General features: G+C 56.8%; 1 protein-coding gene across 2 annotated transcripts in view; it reads right to left on the bottom strand.

Moving 5' to 3' along the window:
- The window catches only part of LOC119970416 (centrosomal protein of 120 kDa), a 121,553-nt gene extending 101,348 nt beyond the window's left edge, over nucleotides 1–20,205 (bottom strand). For both annotated transcript variants that reach the window (XM_038805006.1, XM_038805007.1), the window contains exon 1: nucleotides 20,025–20,205. In XM_038805006.1, the coding sequence (XP_038660934.1) occupies nucleotides 20,025–20,076 (52 nt within the window). In that variant the 5' untranslated portion in view covers nucleotides 20,077–20,205. The remainder of the gene's footprint in view (nucleotides 1–20,024) is intronic.
- Nucleotides 20,206–20,987: the final 782 nt, after the last annotated feature.

Here is a 20,987-nt window from a genome sequence, read left to right as displayed (position 1 = left end):
TGGGTGACAACTTTCAGGGATCTATGGACATGGACACCGAGATCTCTCTGCTCGTCCACACTACCAAGAATCTTACCATTAGCCCAGTACTCTGCCTTTCTGTTATTCCTTCCAAAATGAATCACCTCACACTTTTCTGCATTAAACTCCATTTGCCACCTGTCAGCCCAGCTCTGCAGCTTATCTATGTCCCTCTGTAACTTGTAACATCCTTCTGCACTGTCCACAACTCCACCGACTTTAGTGTCATCTGCAAATTTACTCTCCCATCCTTCTACGCCCTTCTCCAGGTCATTTATAAAAATGACAAACAGCAACGGCCCCAAAACAGATCCTTGTGGCACACCACTAGTAACTGGACACCAGTCAGAGCATTTCCCATCAACCACCACTCTTTGTCTTCTATCAGCTAGCCAATTTCTGATCCAAACTGCTAAATCACCCTGAATCCCATGCCTCTGTATTTTCTGCAAGAGCCTACCGTGGGGAACCTTATCAAACGCTTTACTGAAATCCATATACACCACATCAACTGCTTCACCCTCATCCACCTGTTTGGTCACCTTCTCGAAGAACTCAATGAGGTTTGTGAGGCACGACCTACCCTTAACAAAACCATGTTGACTATCTCTAATCAAATTATTCCTTTGCAGATGATTATACACCCTATCTCTTATAAACCTTTCCAAGACTTTTCCCACAACAGAAGAAAGGCTCACTGGTCTACAGTTACCGGGGTTATCTCTACTCCCCTTCTTGCACAAGGGGACAACATTTGCTATCCTCCAGTCCTCTGGCACTGTTCCTGTAGACAAAGATGACTTAAAGATCAAAGCCAAAGGCTCAGCAATCTCCTCCCTAGCTACCCAGAGAATCCTAGGATAAATCCCATCCGGCCCAGGGGACTTATCTATTTTCACACTTCCCAGAATTGCTAACACCTCCTCCTTGTGAACCTCAAGCCCTCCTAGTCTAGTAGCCTGTATCTCAGTATTCTCCTCGACAACTTTGCCTTTTTCCTGTGTGAATACAGACGAAAAATACTTATGTAGCACCTCTCCTATCTCCTCGGACTCCACGCACAACTTCCCACTACTGTCCTTGACTGGCCCAACTCTTACCTTAGTCATTCTTTTATTCCTGACATATCTGTAGAAAGCTTTAGGGTTATCCTTGATCCTACCTGCCAAAGACTTCTCATGTCCTCGCCTGGCTCTTCTTAGCTCTCTCTTTAAAGCCTTCCTAGCTAACTTGTAACTCTCAAGTGCCCTAACTGAACCATCACGTCTCATCGTTACATAAGCCTCCTTCTTCCTCTTGACAAGTGTTTCAACTGCTTTAGTAACCCATGGTTCCCTCACTCGACCACTTCCTCCCTGCCTAATAGGTACATACTTATCAAGGACACGCAGTAGCTGTTCCTTGAACATGCTCCACATTTCCATTGTGTCCATCCCCTGCAGTTTTCCTCTCCAGACGATGCATCCTAAGTCTTGCCTCATCGCATCATAATTGCCTTTCCCCCAGCAATAACTCTTGCCCTGCGGTTTATACCTATCCCTTTCCATCGCTAAAGTAAACGTAATCGAATTGTGGTCACTATCACCAAAATGCTCACCTACCTCCAAATCTAACACCTGTCCTGGTTCATTACCCAGTACCAAATCCAATATGGCCTCGCCTCTTGTTGGCCTATCTACATACTGCATCAGGAAACCCTCCTGCACACATTGGACAAAAACGGATCCATCTAAAGTACTCGAACTATAGTGTTTCCAGTCAATATTTGGAAAGTTAAAATCCCCCATAACAACTACCCTGTTATTTTCGCTCCTATCCAGAATCATCTTTGCAATCCTTTCCTCTACATCTCTGGAAGTTTTCGGAGGCCTATAGAAAAGCCCTAACAGGGTGACCTCTCCTTTCCTGTTTCTTAACTCAGCCCATACTACCTCAGTATTTGAGTCCTCATCAAATGTCCTCTCAGCCACCGTAATACTGTCCTTGACTAACAATGCCACCCCTCCCCCTCTCTTACCATCTTCCCTGAACTTACTGAAATATCTAAACCCCCGCACCTGCAACAACCATTCCTCGCCCTGCTCTATCCATGTCTCCAAAATGGCCACAACATCGAAGTCCCAGGTACTAACACATGCCGCAAGCTCACCCACCTTATTCCTGATGCTCCTGGCATTGAAGTAGACGCACTTTAGACCACCTTCCTTCCTGCCGGTACACTCCTGCAACTTCTGAAACCTTACTCATGACCTCACTACTCTCAGCTTCTCGTGTACTGGAGCTACAATTCAGGTTCCCAATCCCCTGCTGAACTAGTTTAAACCCTCCCGAAGAGCATTAGCAAACCTCCCCACAAGGATATTAGTACCCCTCTGGTCCAGGTGTAGACCATCCCGTTTGTAGAGGTCCCACCTACCCCAGAATGAGCCCCAATTGTCCAGGAATCTGAAATCCCCCCTCCTGCACCATCCCTGCAGCCACGTGTTCAACTGCTCTCTCTCCCTATTCCTTGATTCGCTAGCACGTGGCATGGGTAACAACCCAAAGATAATAACCCTGTTTGTTCTAGCTCTAAGTTTCCACCCTAGCTTCCTGAATTCCTGCCTTACATCCCTATCCCTTTTCCTACCTATGTCGTTGGTACCTATGTGGACCACGACTTGGGGCTGCTCCCCCTCCCCCTTAAGGATCCCGAAAACACGATCTGAGACATCGCGGACCCTGGCAACTGGGAGGCAACACACCAACCGTGAGTCTCTCTCGTTCCCACAGAATCTCCTATCTATCCTCCTAACTATGGAGTCCCCAATGACTAATGTTCTACTCCTTTCCCCCCTTCCCTTCTGAGCAACAGGTACAGACTCTGTGCCAGAGACCTGTACCCCATGGCTGACCCCTGGTCGGTCATCCCCCCAACAGTATCCAAAGCGGTATACCTGTTACTAAGGGGAACGACCACAGGGGATCCCTGTACTGACTGCTTACCTCCAGCCCCTCTCACCGTCACCCATCTATCTTTATTCTTTGGCGTAACTACCTCCCTGAAGCTTCTATCTATGACCCCCACTGCCTCCCGAATGATCCGAAGTTCATCCAGCTCCAGCTCCAGTTCCTTAACGGTTTTTGAGGAGCTGGAGTTGGGTGTACTTCCCACAGATGAAATCAGCTGGGACACTGACGGCATCCCTCACCTCAAACATTCTCCAGGAGGAGCATTGTACTGCCTTCCCAGACATCACCTCTAGATTTAAAAAAAACAAGAAAAAGAAAGGAAGAGCTTACCTGATAGTCCCTCAAACCCTGCTTCCGCTGAAAGATAAGCAAATTTAAAGGCACTCACTCACCTTCACGACAGGCCCCTGCTCCCGCTTCCCAACGACCGTGGTTTTTTTTTGGTTAGAGGAGGTAGGGGGGGGAAACACTGACAAAGTGTTTCGGGTTTAACTGTCACTTGACAACAGCCCCTCCACAAACCACCTTCAAATTAGGCTGACCGCACTGCACGTATGCATATTTCCCCGGAACAGCCAATCAGTAGCTCTGCTCTGCTGGATCGGTGAGGAATTGGGTGCTGATTAAGCAGGTTGTTTTCTCCTAGATGTTAACAAATTGCTCAAGTATTGTTGGATCTGCACCCATCCAGGCAAGTGGAGATTATTTCATTCCATCCTTGACTCGTTCCTCGTGGGCAGGCTTTGGGTCATTAGAAGGAAGTTACCACTTGCAGAATTCTCAGTCTCTGACCTGTTCTTGTATCAATGATATTTATGTGGCTGTTCCAGTTCAGTTTTTTGTTGACTGTAATCACAGAATATTGACTCTGGAGGAGCCATATGGAGACAGTTAGATTCCCTCTAATTAGAGATGGTCATTGCCCGGCACGTGTGCTGTGAATGTCACTTGTTACTGATTCGCCCAAGCCTGAATATTATCCAGGTCTGGCTGCTGTGGACATAAACTGCTGCAGTATCTAAGGAGATGTGAATGGTACTGAACACAGTGCAATCATCTGTGAAGATGGCCATTTCTGACCTTAAGGTAGCAGGATGGTGAAGCGGCCAAAGATGGTTGGGCGGGGCACACAAGGGGTCCCAGAGTAACTCCTTTAGTAATGTGCGGGGACTGAAATGATTGACTCCCAACAACCATAACCATCTTCCTTTGGGCTCAGTTTGACTCCAAACATACTCGTCGAATGCCGATGAGTCAGAAGCAAAGAACAACGAGTCAGAATACAGGAGGGAGATAGAGAACCTAGTGGAGTGGTGTAGCGACAACAATTTCCTCCTCAATGCCAGCAAAACTAAAGAGCTGGTCATGGACTTCAGGAAGCAAAGTACTGTACACACCCCTGCCAGCATCAACGGGGCTGAGATGGAGATGGTTAGAAGTTTCAAATTCCGAGGGGTGCACATCGCCAAAAATCTGTCCTGGTCCACCCATGTCGACGCTACCACCAGGAAAGCACAACAGCGCCTATACTTCCTCAGGAAACTAAGGAAATTCGGCATGTCCACATTAACCCTCACCAACTTTTACAGATGCACCATAGAAATCATCCTGTCTGGCTGCATCACAGCCTAGTATGGAACTGCTCGGCCCAGGACCGCAAGAAACTTCAGAGAGTCGTGAACACCGCCCAGTCCATCACACGAACCTACCTCCCATCCTTTGACTCCATCTACACTTCCCGCTGCCTGGGAAAAGCGGGCAGCATAATCAAAGATCCCTCCCACCCGGCTTACTCATTCTTCCAACTTCTTCCATCGGGCGGAGATACAGAACTCTGAGAACACACACGAACAGAGGAAACAGCATCTTCCCTGCTGTTACCAGACTCCTAAACAACCCTCTTATGGACTGACCTCATTGACACTACACCCTGTATGCTTCATCCGATGCTGGTGCTTATGTAGTTACATTGTATACCTTGTGTTGCCCTATTATGTATTTTCTTTTATTCCCTGTTCTTCCCATGTACTTAATGATCTGTTGAGCTGCTCGCAGAAAAATACTTTTCACTGTATCTCAGTACACGTGACAAGAAACAAATCCAATCCAATCGAGAGCCTTCCCCTGATTCCCGCTGACTTCAATTTTTGTGGAACTCCTTGATGCCACACTCAATCAAATGCTGCCTTGCTGTCAAGGGCAGCCATTCTCAGGCACGGTAGCACAGTGGTTAGCACAGTTGCTTCACAGCTCCAAGGTCCCAGGTTCAATTCCCGGCTTGGGTCACTGTCTGTGCAGAGTCTGCACGTCCTCCCTGTGTCTGCTGGGGTTTCCTCCGGGTGCTCCGTTTTCTCCCACAGTCCAACAATGTGCTGGTTAGGTGGATTGGCCATGATAAATCGCCCGTGGTGTCCAAAAAAAAGGTTAAATGGGGTTACTGGGATAGGGTGGGGGCGTGGGCTTGAGTAAGGTGCTCTTTCCAAGAGCAGGTGCAGACTCGATAGACCGAATGGCCGCCTTCTGCACTATGATCTCTTGAATTCAGCTCTTTTGTCTATATTTGGGCCAAAGTTGCAATGAGGTCTGGAGTGGAGTGGCTCTGGTGGACCCCAAACTGAGCAGCTTATTGCTGCAAAAGTGCTACTTGACAACTCTGTTAGCATCACCTTCCATCACTATTCTGATGATTGAAAGTAGACTGGTGTGGCAGTAATTAAGCAGTTGGCTTTGGATCTGTTTGGGTGTGCAGGAGATACCTGGCAATTTTCGACACTTGTCAGTAATATTTCAGTCTTGTCACTGTAACTGGAATAGTTTAGCAAATGGCGCAGCTCGTTCTGGACCACAAGCCTTCATTCTGGCTACCTGGATGTTTCAGTACCCGTAGCCTTTGTAATAAGTATCTATTACCTTCAGCCATTGCTTGGTATCACAAGGAGTGAATTGAATTGGCTGAAGTCTGGCATCTGTGATGCTGAGAGCCTCAGGAGGAGACCGAGATGGATCATCCATCCGGCACCTCTGGCTGAAAATGGTTGCAAATGCTTCAGGTGCTGAACTCCCCAAACAACAAGGATTAAAATGTTAGTTGTTTATTTGCCACCGTTCACCACTAAATGTGACACAGTGTAGAGTTTTGATCTGATCCTTCGATCCTTAACTCTGTGGCCGTAGAACTCCCACAAAGTTGAAACAAATATATTTCAGAGAATTTACAGTGCAGGGGGCCATTCAGCCAATCGAGTCTGCACCGGCTCTTGGAAAGAGCACCCCACCTAAGCCCACACCTCCCTATCCCCATAAACCAAGAACCGTACCTTAGCTAAGGGCAATTTATCAATTGGACCGTGGAAGGAAACCGGAGCACCCGAAGGAAACCCACGCAGACACGGAGAGAACATGCAGACCCCACAGACAGTAACCCAAGCCGGGAATCGAACCTGGGACCCTGAAGCTGCGAAGCAACTGTGGTAACCACTATGCTACCGTGCTGCCCAAGGTGAAATGGTTCAACGAAGAACTTCTGATTGTTGGTTACCTTTTTAAAAATATTACATGGTTTCATGTCAGTGATTACCTAAAGCTCGCTTAAATTTAATGTTTTGTGCCGCACAAGTGTCACCTGAAAGTTAACAGTTTACATCAGGTTTACACTCAATTTTGCAATATTACTGTCACATTACAATGATCAGAAATGCTTCCAAATCAAATTCAGCCAAACCAGCGAAACTATCTGAATGATCCATTTCCTTTAGTCATCCCTTCTCCAACCCTGCCCACAAATCCACTTCAGACTTTGCTATGTCGGGCTCCTCAATATTCTCCTTTTCATTCTGATTTAACTTTCCCTTGCACCTAATCAACACCCTGCCCCCAAACACCAAAACAAAATACACAACAGGTGATATAACCTCCCCCAATTTTGTAGATTTAACAGAGCGTGCAGCATTCTTTGCACAGCTGAGATTCTTGCTCAAACACCCCACTTGATGATGAGAAACAATGGTAGCATTCAAACGTTTACTGCTAATTGAAACTGGTACGGAAGCAGAAAATTAAAGTACTTAGGAATATGACAACACTCGTTATTTTGAGAGATGCAACAACATGGCACAGAACAGTTCAGTGCAATTTTAGATACAGAACAGGACTTAAAGAAACATATTTAAGAACAAAATTATGAGGGCACAGATAGAAAAGTTAGGAAGAAACATGGTGGAATGCTCAATGACCAGTGTCATAATATGCACACAAGTATATGATGGTGAACAGAGAGACATTGATTGACACACAGGATGACCAATGAACACACAGAACACAGCAGCTAATCAACAGACAGAACACGGCCACTATAAAGCCAGAGGGTACTAGTTTTCCCGCTCTCTTAGGATGCAGCCTCGGAGACAGCCAGAGCCCGTGAGCAACAACACATACATCCAACATGTGGTCGTAAGATAGTCTGGTCAGGTTAGCCTCAGGTCTCCAGTCAACTCAGCATAGTGTCAACCCACAGTCTAAGTATGTTTAACAGTTGGTAATTCAATAAAATAGAGTTGCATTACTCCAAGTGTTGGAAGCCTGTCTCTCTCACTGCTATGATAAACGCAGTCCTCACAGACCCAGCATACCCAACACATCATGGTACCAGTGCATGATGTTAGAGTTTGATGGACCTACCTCAAGATAGTCAGCCTTTGACCAGCGATCAGCAATCTGGTAATATGGACGGCGTCCGCCCTCCCCCGCCGCTCCGTGTCGCCGGCAACCTCGGTGCCAACTGGAAGATTTTTAAGCAGAAGTTTCAGCTGTATCTCAAAGCCACCGACCTCGAAGCCACGTCAGATGCCAGAAAGATTGCTCTCTTCCTCTCTACAGCCGGGGACCACACTATCCACATTTTTAACTCCCTCACCTTTGCTGAAGGTGAGGACAATGGTAAATGCTATGGTAAATGCAGTCCTCGCAGACGCAGCATACCCAACACATCAACCAGGGGGCAAGAGGATGTGAGGAAAAGCTTTTTCACCCAGAGGGCAGTGGGAGTCTGGAACTCACCACTTGATAGGGTGGCGGAGACATAACGTTTAAATATTTAGTTGTACACTTGCGGTTAAGACATACAAGGCTATGGGCCAATTGATGGAAAATGGAATTTGAATAGTTCGATGGTTGTTTTTGACCAACGCAGATGCGATGGGGCAAAGGGCCTTTTCTGTGCTGTAGACCTCTATGACACCATGTGCTCGATTCTCCACAAAGTGTTGCAGCGAGCGGGAACTGTCTTGAGCTTTCCGGCACTCGGCCCAGCGAGACCGGCAATGCTATTCAACGTTAATTGGCCCACTTAATGAGGCCGCAGGGGCTTCTCGCCATAAATGAAGGCACACCAGCTGATTCACCGCCACCATGTTCGCCAGCCCCCGGACAGAATGTTCGCCTCACTAGATGTGACCCAGTACCAGGCAGACCTTGATGATGCTCTGCGGGACATGTCCCGCTCAGACTGGAATGGCCGAGGCGCTGCGGAGCTTTGTCCCAGTCGCAGGTGGGCATTTGTTTTTCGTCTTGCCATGGTGAGGTCCTGATTTCGCTGACGGGAACGGGCCAGTTGCATCGCAAACTGTTTGGCACCTGGCGCAGATCTCATTTCCTGCCTTTCCCGCTATTCACCGGCCTCATTTTGCTCGAGCGAGAGCGTAACAAAACCAGAGAATCGCACCCTATGATTCCCCCAATGATTTTTACAAGCTTTACTCCAGTATTTCTTAGTTCTTGTACAAAATTGAAATAAAACATTATTGCTTTTCACATTTTTCTTTCAATCCAAACTGCTGGGCCACTCATCAAGATCACAAATACCATTACCCTGAAGTACATTTTCAGAATTCGAAGGAATAATAAATGACACAAATATGTGGAAGCAGTGTGCAATTTCCACAAATTCAATGTTGAGATTCAATACTTAAGATTTAAAGTAGAAGCTAACAGTATGCTATTCTCTCATAAGCAATCTCTTGTTTTTTCTCAGTCAACACTGCAAAATTGCCAAGTGCACTTTCAAACCATATTCATGGGAACAGAAGCACAAGTCTTCCCATAATTTAGATTTGACAGATACAAAGTTGCCAATGGAGGAAATAGCACACCATAAGGCTCGGGATTACAGCTCAGCTGATCACTTGGGTAGCTACATTCCTGGTGGGGTGAGAGGGGGGAGAAGAGAAAAGACTTATAGGCCCAGAACATCCTGGTTCCCCAGCGTCACATTTGGTTCACGCGGAGGATAGGTGGTGGGGGAGATCCTGCGGGGTGGGGGAGATGAGATCCCAGGGATGGGGCGGGCAGGCGATTCCAGGGAGTTTGGGGTGGGGGAAAGAATGATCCCGGGGATTTGGGCGATCCCAGGTTTTTTGGGGGGGGTTTGGGGGGGGGGGGGGAATGACCCAGGGCTGTGGGAGGGGGGAATCCAAAGGATATTGAGGGGGAGTGGAGATCCCAGGGGTTTGCGGGGGAGGGAGGGGAGATCCCAGGGTTTCTTTCTGGGGGGGGGGGGGGGGGGGGGGAGCTGCTAGGGGTTGGGGAGGGAGATCCCAAGAGTTTGGGGGGGTGGGTTTCCAAGGGTTTGGGAGGGGAAGAAACCCAGGGGGCTTTGGGGGGGGGGGAGGGGATCTCGGGGGTTTGGGAGGGGGGGGGAAGGAGATCCCGGGGTTTGGGAGGGGGGGGGGGAAGGAGATCCCGGGGTTTGGGAGGGGGAAGGAGATCCCGGGGTTTGGGTTCGGGGGAGATCCCGGGGGGTTCGGGGGAGATCCTGGGGTTTGGGTTCGGGGGAGATCCTGGGGTTTGGATTCGGGGGAGATCCCGGGGGGTTCGGGGGAGATCCTGGGGTTTGGGTTCGGGGGAGATCCTGGGGTTTGGGTTCGGGGGAGATCCCGGGGGGTTCGGGGGAGATCCTGGGGTTTGGGTTCGGGGGAGATCCTGGGGTTTGGGTTCGGGGGAGATCCCGGGGGGTTCGGGGGAGATCCCGGGGGGTTCGGGGGAGATCCTGGGGTTTGGGTTCGGGGGAGATCCTGGGGTTTGGATTCGGGGAGATCCCGGGGGGTTCGGGGGAGATCCTGGGGTTTGGGTTCGGGGGAGATCCTGGGGTTTGGGTTCGGGGGAGATCCCGGGGGGTTCGGGGGAGATCCCGGGGTTTGGGTTCGGGGGAGATCCCGGGGTTTGGGTTCGGGGGAGATCCCGGGGTTTGGGTTCGGGGGAGATCCCGGGGTTTGGGTTCGGGGGAGATCCCGGGGTTTGGGTTCGGGGGAGGAGATCCCGGGGTTTGGGTTCGGGGGAGGAGATCCCGGGGTTTGGGTTCGGGGGAGGAGATCCCGGGGTTTGGGTTCGGGGGAGGAGATCCCGGGGTTTGGGTTCGGGGGAAGAGATCCCGGGGTTTGGGTTCGGGGGAAGAGATCCCGGGGTTTGGGTTCGGGGGAAGAGATCCCGGGGTTTGGGTTCGGGGGAAGAGATCCCGGGGTTTGGGTTCGGGGGAAGAGATCCCGGGGTTTGGGTTCGGGGGAAGAGATCCCGGGGTTTGGGTTCGGGGGAAGAGATCCCGGGGTTTGGGTTCGGGGGAAGAGATCCCGGGGTTTGGGTTCGGGGGAAGAGATCCCGGGGGGTTCGGGGGAGATCCTGGGGTTTGGGTTCGGGGGAGATCCTGGGGTTTGGATTCGGGGGAGATCCCGGGGGGTTCGGGGGAGATCCTGGGGTTTGGGTTCGGGGGAGATCCTGGGGTTTGGGTTCGGGGGAGATCCCGGGGGGTTCGGGGGAGATCCTGGGGTTTGGGTTCGGGGGAGATCCTGGGGTTTGGGTTCGGGGGAGATCCCGGGGGGTTCGGGGGAGATCCCGGGGGGTTCGGGGGAGATCCTGGGGTTTGGGTTCGGGGGAGATCCTGGGGTTTGGATTCGGGGAGATCCCGGGGGGTTCGGGGGAGATCCTGGGGTTTGGGTTCGGGGGAGATCCTGGGGTTTGGGTTCGGGGGAGATCCTGGGTTTGGGTTCGGGGGAGATCCCGGGGGGTTCGGGGGAGATCCTGGGGTTTGGGTTCGGGGGAGATCCCGGGGTTTGGGTTCGGGGGAGGAGATCCCGGGGTTTGGGTTCGGGGGAGGAGATCCCGGGGTTTGGGTTCGGGGGAGGAGATCCCGGGGGTTGGGTTCGGGGGAGGAGATCCCGGGGTTTGGGTGCGGGGGAGGAGATCCCGGGGTTTGGGTTCGGGGGAAGAGATCCCGGGGTTTGGGTTCGGGGGAAGAGATCCCGGGGTTTGGGTTCGGGGGAAGAGATCCCGGGGTTTGGGTTCGGGGGAAGAGATCCCGGGGTTTGGGTTCGGGGGAAGAGATCCCGGGGTTTGGGTTCGGGGGAAGAGATCCGGGGTTTGGGTTCGGGGGAAGAGATCCCGGGGTTTGGGTTCGGGGGAAGAGATCCCGGGGTTTGGGTTCGGGGGAAGAGATCCCGGGGTTTGGGTTCGGGGGAAGAGATCCCGGGGTTTGGGTTCGGGGGAAGAGATCCGGGGTTTGGGTTCGGGGGAAGAGATCCCGGGGTTTGGGTTCGGGGGAAGAGATCCCGGGGTTTGGGTTCGGGGGAAGAGATCCCGGGGTTTGGGTTCGGGGGAAGAGATCCCGGGGTTTGGGTTCGGGGGAAGAGATCCCGGGGTTTGGGTTCGGGGGAAGAGATCCCGGGGTTTGGGTTCGGGGGAAGAGATCCCGGGGTTTGGGTTCGGGGGAAGAGATCCCGGGGTTTGGGTTCGGGGGAAGAGATCCCGGGGTTTGGGTTCGGGGGAAGAGATCCCGGGGTTTGGGTTCGGGGGAAGAGATCCCGGGGTTTGGGTTCGGGGGAAGAGATCCCGGGGTTTGGGTTCGGGGGAAGAGATCCCGGGGTTTGGGTTCGGGGGAAGAGATCCCGGGGTTTGGGTTCGGGGGAAGAGATCCCGGGGTTTGGGTTCGGGGGAAGAGATCCCGGGGTTTGGGTTCGGGGGAAGAGATCCCGGGGTTTGGGTTCGGGGGAAGAGATCCCGGGGTTTGGGTTCGGGGGAAGAGATCCCGGGGTTTGGGTTCGGGGGAAGAGATCCCGGGGTTTGGGTTCGGGGGAAGAGATCCCGGGGTTTGGGGTTCGGGGGAAGAGATCCCGGGGTTTGGGTTCGGGGGAAGAGATCCCGGGGTTTGGGTTCGGGGGAAGAGATCCCGGGGTTTGGGTTCGGGGGAAGAGATCCCGGGGTTTGGGTTCGGGGGAAGAGATCCCGGGGTTTGGGTTCGGGGGAAGAGATCCCGGGTTTGGGTTCGGGGGAAGAGATCCCGGGGTTGGGTTCGGGGGAAGAGATCCCGGGGTTTGGGTTCGGGGGAAGAGATCCCGGGGTTTGGGTTCGGGGGAAGAGATCCCCGGGGTTTGGGTTCGGGGGAAGAGATCCCCGGGGTTTGGGTTCGGGGAAGAGACCCCGGGGTTTGGGTTCGGGGGGAAGAGACCCCGGGGTTTGGGTTTCGGGGGAAGAGACCCCGGGGGTTTGGGTTCGGGGGAAGCGACCCGGGGTTTGGGTTCGGGGGAAGAGACCCCGGGGTTTGGGTTCGGGGGAAGAGACCCCGGGGTTTGGGTTCGGGGGAAGAGACCCCGGGGTTTGGGTTCGGGGGAAGAGACCCCGGGGTTTGGGTTCGGGGGAAGAGACCCCGGGGTTTGGGTTCGGGGGAAGAGACCCCGGGGTTTGGGTTCGGGGGAAGAGACCCCGGGGTTTGGGTTCGGGGGAAGAGACCCCGGGGTTTGGGTTCGGGGGAAGAGACCCCGGGGTTTGGGTTCGGGGGAAGAGACCCCGGGGTTTGGGTTCGGGGGAAGAGACCCCGGGGTTTGGGTTCGGGGGAAGAGACCCCGGGGTTTGGGTTCGGGGGAAGAGACCCCGGGGTTTTGGGTTCGGGGGAAGGGACCCCGGGGTTTGGGTTCGGGGGAAGAGACCCCGGGGTTTGGGTTCGGGGGAAGAGACCCCGGGGTTTGGGTTCGGGGGAAGAGACCCCGGGGTTTGGGTTCGGGGGAAGAGACCCCGGGGTTTGGGTTCGGGGGAAGAGACCCCGGGGTTTGGGTTCGGGGGAAGAGACCCCGGGGTTTGGGTTCGGGGGAAGAGACCCCGGGGTTTGGGTTCGGGGAAGAGACCCCGGGGTTTGGGTTCGGGGGAAGAGACCCCGGGTTTGGGTTCGGGGGAAGAGACCCCGGGGTTTGGGTTCGGGGGAAGAGACCCCGGGGTTTGGGTTCGGGGGAAGAGACCCCGGGGTTTGGGTTCGGGGGAAGAGACCCCGGGGTTTGGGTTCGGGGGAAGAGACCCCGGGGTTTGGGTTCGGGGGAAGAGACCCCGGGGTTTGGGTTCGGGGGAAGAGATCCCGGGGTTTGGGTTCGGGGGAAGAGACCCCGGGGTTTGGGTTCGGGGGAAGAGACCCGGGGTTTGGGTTCGGGGGAAGAGACCACGGGGTTTGGGTTCGGGGGAAGAGAGCCCCGGGTTTGGGTTCGGGGGAAGAGACCCCGGGGTTTGGGTTCGGGGGAAGAGATCCCGGGTGTTTGGGTTCGGGGGAAGAGATCCCGGGGTTTGGGTTCGGGGGAAGAGATCCCGGGGTTTGGGTTCGGGGGAAGAGATCCCGGGGGTTGGGTTCGGGGGAAGAGATCCCGGGGTTTGGGTTCGGGGGAAGAGATCCCGGGGTTTGGGTTCGGGGGAAGAGATCCCGGGGTTTGGGTTCGGGGGAAGAGATCCCGGGGTTTGGGTTCGGGGGAAGAGATCCCGGGGTTTGGTTCGGGGGGAAGAGATCCCGGGGTTTGGGTTCGGGGGAAGAGATCCCGGGGTTTGGGTTCGGGGGAAGAGATCCCGGGGTTTGGGTTCGGGGGAAGAGATCCCGGGGTTTGGGTTCGGGGGAAGAGATCCCGGGGTTTGGGTTCGGGGGAAGAGATCCCGGGGTTTGGGTTCGGGGGAAGAGATCCCGGGGTTTGGGTTCGGGGGAAGAGATCCCGGGGGTTTGGGTTCGGGGGAAGAGATCCCGGGGTTGGGGTTCGGGGGAAGAGATCCCGGGGTTTGGGTTCGGGGGAAGAGATCCCGGGGTTTGGGTTCGGGGGAAGAGATCCCGGGGTTTGGGTTCGGGGGAAGAGATCCCGGGGTTTGGGTTCGGGGGAAGAGATCCCGGGTTTGGGTTCGGGGGAAGAAGATCCCGGGGTTTGGGTTCGGGGGAAGAGATCCCGGGGTTGGGTTCGGGGGAAGAGATCCGGGTTTGGGTTCGGGGAAGAGATCCGGGGTTTGGGTTCGGGGGAAGAGATCCCGGGTTGGGTTCGGGGGAAGAGATCCCGGGGTTTGGGTTCGGGGGAAGAGATCCCGGGGTTTTGGGTTCGGGGGAAGAGATCCCGGGTTTTGGGTTCGGGGGGAAGAGATCCGGGGGTTGGGGTTCGGGGGAAGAGATCCCGGGGTTTTGGGTTCGGGGGAAGAGATCCCGGGGTTTGGGTCGGGGGAAGAGATCCCGGGGTTTGGGTTCGGGGGAAGAGATCCCGGGGTTGGGTTCGGGGGAAGAGATCCCGGGGTTGGGTTCGGGGGAAGAGATCCCGGGGTTTGGGTCGGGGGAAGAGATCCCGGGGTTTGGGTTCGGGGGAAGAGATCCCGGGGTTTGGGTTCGGGGGAAGAGATCCCGGGGTTTGGGTTCGGGGGAAGAGATCCGGGGTGTGGGTTCGGGGGAAGAGATCCCGGGGTTTGGGGTTCGGGGGAAGAGATCCCGGGGTGTGGGTTCGGGGGAAGAGATCCCGGGGTTTGGGTTCGGGGGAAGAGATCCCGGGGTTTGGGTTCGGGGGAAGAGATCCCGGGGTTTTGGGTTCGGGGGAAGAGATCCCGGGGGTTTGGGTTCGGGGGAAGAGATCCCGGGGTTTGGGTTCGGGGGAAGAGATCCCGGGGTTTGGGTTCGGGGGAAGAGATCCCGGGGTTTGGGTTCGGGGAAGAGATCCCGGGGTTTGGGTTCGGGGGAAGAGATCCCGGGGTTTGGGTTCGGGGGAAGAGATCCCGGGGTTTGGGTTCGGGGGAAGAGATCCCGGGGTTTGGGTTCGGGGGAAGAGATCCCGGGGTGTTGGGTTCGGGGGGAAGAGATCCCGGGGTTTGGGGTTCGGGGGAAGAGATCCCGGGGTTGGGTTCGGGGGAAGAATCCCGGGGTTTGGGTTCGGGGGAAGAGATCCCGGGGTTTGGGTTCGGGGGAAGAGATCCCGGGGTTTGGGTTCGGGGGAAGAGATCCCGGGGTTTGGGTTCGGGGGAAGAGATCCCGGGGTTGGGTTCGGGGGAAGAGATCCGGGGTTTGGGTTCGGGGGAAGAGATCCCGGGGTTTGGGTTCGGGGGAAGAGATCCCGGGGTTTGGGTTCGGGGGAAGAGATCCCGGGGTTTGGGTTCGGGGGAAGAGATCCCGGGGTTTGGGTTCGGGGGAAGAGATCCGGGGTTTGGGTTCGGGGGAAGAGATCCCGGGGTTTGGGTTCGGGGGAAGAGATCCCGGGGTTTGGGTTCGGGGGAAGAGATCCCGGGGTTTGGGTTCGGGGGAAGAGATCCCGGGGTTTGGGTTCGGGGGAAGAGATCCCGGGGTTTGGGTTCGGGGGAAGAGATCCCGGGGTTTGGGTTCGGGGGAAGAGATCCCGGGGTTTGGGTTCGGGGGAAGAGATCCCGGGGTTTGGGTTCGGGGGAAGAGATCCCGGGGTTTGGGTTCGGGGGAAGAGATCCCGGGGTTTGGGTTCGGGGAAGAGATCCCGGGGTTTGGGTTCGGGGGAAGAGATCCCGGGGTTTGGGTTCGGGGGAAGAGATCCCGGGGTTTGGGTTCGGGGGAAGAGATCCCGGGGTTTGGGTTCGGGGGAAGAGATCCCGGGGTTTGGGTTCGGGGGAAGAGATCCCGGGGTTTGGGTTCGGGGGGAAGAGATCCCGGGGTTTGGGTTCGGGGGAAGAGATCCCGGGGTTGGGTTCGGGGGAAGAGATCCCGGGGTTTGGGTTCGGGGGAAGAGATCCCGGGGTTTGGGTTCGGGGGAAGAGATCCCGGGGTTTGGGTTCGGGGGAAGAGATCCCGGGGTTTGGGTTCGGGGGAAGAGATCCCGGGGTTTGGGTTCGGGGGAAGAGATCCCGGGGTTTGGGTTCGGGGGAAGAGATCCCGGGGTTTGGGTTCGGGGGAAGAGATCCCGGGGTTTGGGTTCGGGGGAAGAGATCCCGGGGTTTGGGTTCGGGGGAAGAGATCCCGGGGTTTGGGTTCGGGGGAAGAGATCCCGGGGTTTGGGTTCGGGGGAAGAGATCCCGGGGTTTGGGTTCGGGGGAAGAGATCCCGGGGTTTGGGTTCGGGGGAAGAGATCCCGGGGTTTGGGTTCGGGGGAAGAGATCCGGGGTTTGGGTTCGGGGGAAGAGATCCCGGGGTTTGGGTTCGGGGGAAGAGATCCCGGGGTTGGGTTCGGGGAAGAGATCCCGGGGTTTGGGTTCGGGGGAAGAGGATCCCGGGGTTTGGGTTCGGGGGAAGAGATCCCGGGGTTTGGGTTCGGGGGAAGAGATCCCGGGTTTGGGTTCGGGGGAAGAGATCCCGGGGTTTGGGTTCGGGGGAAGAGATCCCGGGGTTTGGGTTCGGGGGAAGAGATCCCGGGGTTTGGGTTCGGGGGAGAGAGATCCCGGGGTTTGGGTTCGGGGAAGAGATCCCGGGGTTTGGGTTCGGGGGAAGAGATCCCGGGGTTTGGGTTCGGGGGAAGAGATCCCGGGGTTTGGGTTCGGGGGAAGAGATCCCGGGGTTTGGGTTCGGGGGAAGAGATCCCGGGGTTTGGGTTCGGGGGAAGAGATCCCGGGGTTTGGGTTCGGGGGAAGAGATCCCGGGGTTTGGGTTCGGGGGAAGAGATCCCGGGGTTGGGTTCGGGGGAAGAGATCCCGGGGTTTGGGTTCGGGGGAAGAGATCCCGGGTTTGGGTTCGGGGGAAGAGATCCCGGGGTTTGGGTTCGGGGGAAGAGATCCCGGGGTTTGGGTTCGGGGGAAGAGATCCCGGGGTTTGGGTTCGGGGAAGAGATCCCGGGGTTTGGGTTCGGGGGAAGAGATCCCGGGGTTTGGGTTCGGGGGAAGAGATCCCGGGGTTTGGGTTCGGGGGAAGAGATCCCGGGGTTTGGGTTCGGGGGAAGAGATCCCGGGGTTTGGGTTCGGGGAAGAGATCCCGGGGTTTGGGTTCGGGGGAAGAGATCCCGGGGTTTGGGTTCGGGGGAAGAGATCCCGGGGTTTGGGTTCGGGGGAAGAGATCCCGGGGTTTGGGTTCGGGGGAAGAGATCCCGGGGTTTGGGTTCGGGGGAAGAGATCCCGGGGTTTGGGTTCGGGGAAGAGATCCCGGGGTTTGGGTTCGGGGGAAGAGATCCCGGGGTTTGGGTTCGGGGGAAGAGATCCCGGGGTTTGGGTTCGGGGGAAGAGATCCCGGGGTTTGGCGTTCGGGGGAAGAGATCCCGGGGTTTGGGTTCGGGGGAAGAGATCCGGGGTTTGGGTTCGGGGGAAGAGATCCAGTGGTTTGGGTTCGGCGGAAGAGATCCGGGTTTGGGTTCGGGGGAAGAGATCCCGGGGTTTGGGTTCGGGGGAAGAGATCCCCGGGTTTGGGTTCGGGGGAGAGATTCCCGGGGTTTGGGTTCGGGGGAAGAGATCCCGGGTTTTGGGTTCGGGGGAAGAGATCCCGGGGTTTGGGTTCGGGGGAAGAGATCCCGGGGTTTGGGTCGGGGGAAGAGATCCCGGGGTGGGGGTTCGGGGGAAGAGAATCCCGGGGTTTGGGTTCGGGGGAAAGAGATCCCGGGGTTTTGGGTTCGGGGAAGAGATCCGGGGTTTGGGTTCGGGGGAAGGATCCCGGGGTTTGGGTTCGGGGAAGAGATCCGGGGTTTGGGGTTCGGGGGAAGAGATCCCGGGGTTGGGTTCGGGGGAAGAGATCCCGGGGTTTGGGTTCGGGGGAAGAGATCCCGGGGTTTGGGTTCGGGGGAAGAGATCCCGGGGTTTGGGTTCGGGGGAAGAGATCCCGGGGTTTGGGTTCGGGGGAAGAGATCCCGGGGTTTGGGTTCGGGGGAAGAGATCCCGGGGTTTGGGTTCGGGGGAAGAGATCCCGGGGTTTGGGTTCGGGGGAAGAGATCCCGGGGGGTGGGTTCGGGGGAAGAGATCCGGGGTTTGGGTTCGGGGGAAGAGATCCCGGGGTTTGGGTTCGGGGAAGAGATCCCGGGGTTTGGGTTCGGGGGAAGAGATCCCGGGGTTTGGGTTCGGGGGAAGAGATCCCGGGGTTTGGGTTCGGGGAAGAGATCCCGGGGTTTGGGTTCGGGGGAAGAGATCCCGGGGTTTGGGTTCGGGGGAAGAGATCCCGGGGTTTGGGTCGGGGAAGAGATCCCGGGGTTGGGTTCGGGGAAGAGATCCCGGGGTTTGGGTTCGGGGGAAGAGATCCCGGGGTTTGGGTTCGGGGGAAGAGATCCCGGGGTTTGGGTTCGGGGGAAGAGATCCCGGGGTTTGGGTTCGGGGGAAGAGATCCCGGGGTTTGGGTTCGGGGGAAGAGATCCCGGGGTTGGGGTTCGGGGGAAGAGATCCCGGGGTTTGGGTTCGGGGGAAGAGATCCCGGGGTTTGGGTTCGGGGGAAGAGATCCCGGGGTTTGGGTTCGGGGGAAGAGATCCCGGGGTTTGGGTTCGGGGGAAGAGATCCCGGGGTTTGGGTTCGGGGGAAGAGATCCCGGGGTGGGGGTTCGGGGAAGAGATCCCGGGGGGGGTTCGGGGAAGAGATCCCGGGTGGGGGTTCGGGGGAAGAGATCCCGGGGGGTTCGGGGGGAAGAGATCCCGGGGGGTTCGGGGGAAGAGATCCCGGGGGGTTCGGGGGAAGAGATCCCGGGGGGTTCGGGGGAAGAGATCCCGGGGGGTTCGGGGGAAGAGATCCCGGGGGGTTCGGGGGAAGAGATCCCGGGGGGTTCGGGGGAAGAGATCCCGGGGGGTTCGGGGGAACAGGTCCCGGGGGGTTCGGGGGAAGAGATCCCGGGGGGTTCGGGGGAACAGATCCCGGGGGGTTCGGGGGAACAGATCCCGGGGGGTTCGGGGGAACAGATCCCGGGGGGTTCGGGGGAACAGATCCCGGGGGGTTCGGGGGAACAGATCCCGGGGGTTCGGGGGAACAGATCCCGGGGGGTTCGGGGAAGAGATCCCGGGGGGTTCGGGGGAAGAGATCCCGGGGGGTTCGGGGGAAGAGATCCCGGGGGTTCGGGGGAAGAGATCCCGGGGGGTTCGGGGGAAGAGATCCCGGGGGGTTCGGGGGAAGAGATCCCGGGGGGTTCGGGGGAAGAGGTCCCGGGGGGTTCGGGGAAGAGGTCCCGGGGGGTTCCCCGGGGGGTTCGGGGGAAGAGATCCCGGGGGGTTCGGGGGAAGAGATCCCGGGGGGTTCGGGGGAAGAGATCCCGGGGGTTCGGGGGAAGAGATCCCGGGGGGTTCGGGGGAAGAGATCCCGGGGGGTTCGGGGGAAGAGATCCCGGGGGGTTCGGGCGAAGAGATCCCGGGGGGTTCGGGGGAAGAGATCCCGGGGGGTTCGGGGGAAGAGATCCCGGGGGGTTCGGGGGAAGAGATCCCGGGGGTTCGGGGGAAGAGATCCCGGGGGGTTCGGGGGAAGAGATCCCGGGGGGTTCGGGGGAAGAGATCCCGGGGGGTTCGGGGGAAGAGATCCCGGGGGGGTTCGGGGGAAGAGATCCCGGGGGGGTTCGGGGGAAGAGATCCCGGGGGGGTTCGGGGAAGAGATCCCGGGGGGGGTTCGGGGGAAGAGATCCCGGGGGGGGGTTCGGGGGAAGAGATCCCGGGGGTTTGGGGGAAGAGATTCCGGGGGTTTGGGGGACGAGATCCCGGGGGTTTGGGGGAAGAGATCCCGGGGGTTTGGGGGAAGAGATCCCGGCGGTTTGGAGGGAGGGGGGGGAATAGACATCCCGGGGGTTTGGGGGGGGGGAGAGAGATCCCTGAATTTGGGGGGTAGAGGGGGAGATCCCGGGGGTTTGGAGGCGGGGGTACAGTTCTCACTCACTCACTCACGGGCTCGGATTTACCTTCCAGGACAGAAACCACAATTAACAGCTGCTGATCCGCCCTGGTGCCCATGTTAACGGTTCAGGGATGTCTCAGGCCCGGCTCCGCTCTCTCCGCTTCCTCCTCCCGCCCCTCAAACCTGCTCTTTGAACCGTTTCTCCCCGCTTCTCCATCATCTTTTACCGCCTCCCGGTTCAAAGAAATCAACTTCCGGTCGCAACGGCCCCCACCAACAGACCGGAAGCTGCAAATCCCTCACTGCGCCACCTACTGGGTCTCCAGAGAACAACAACACGCAAACACCATACCTCTGCGTAAACCAGAATGAAACTCCAATCCTCACTGTGAAGACCAGAGTGAAACTCCCATCCTCACTGTGAAATCCAGAGTGAAACTCGCATCTTCACTGTGAAGACCAGAGTGTAACTCCCATCTTCACTGTGAAATCCAGAGTGAAACTTGCATCTTCACTGTGAAGACCAGAGTGTAACTCCCATCCTCAGTGTTGAAAACCAGAGAGAAACTCCCATCTTCACTGTGAAGACTAGAATGAAACTCCCATCCTCACTGTGAAAACCAGAGTGAAACTCCCGTCCTCATTGTGAAAACCAGAGTGAAACTCCCATCCTCATTGTAAAACCAGAGTTAAACTCCCATCCTCACTGTGAAAACTGTGGCATTATCGTACATGATATCATAGAATTTACAGTGCAGAAGGAGGCCATTCAGCCCATCGAGTCCGCACCGGCTCCCGGAAAGAGCACCCCACCCAAGGTCAACAACTCCACCCCATCCCCACAACCCAGCAACCCCACCCAACACCAAGGGCAATTTTGGACACTAAGGGCAATTTATCATGGCCAATCCACCTAACCTGCAAATCTTTGGACTGTGGGAGGAAACCAGAGCACCCAGAGGAAACCCACGCACACATGGGGAGGATGTGCAGACTCCGCACAGACAGCGACCCAAGCCGGAATCGA

The sequence above is a fragment of the Scyliorhinus canicula genome, chromosome 8, assembly GCF_902713615.1.
Source record: "Scyliorhinus canicula chromosome 8, sScyCan1.1, whole genome shotgun sequence".
Taxonomy (NCBI): Eukaryota; Metazoa; Chordata; class Chondrichthyes; order Carcharhiniformes; family Scyliorhinidae; genus Scyliorhinus; species Scyliorhinus canicula.
The sequence above is the reverse complement of the archived record's forward strand: the minus strand, read 5'-3'. Positions and strand labels throughout refer to the sequence as shown.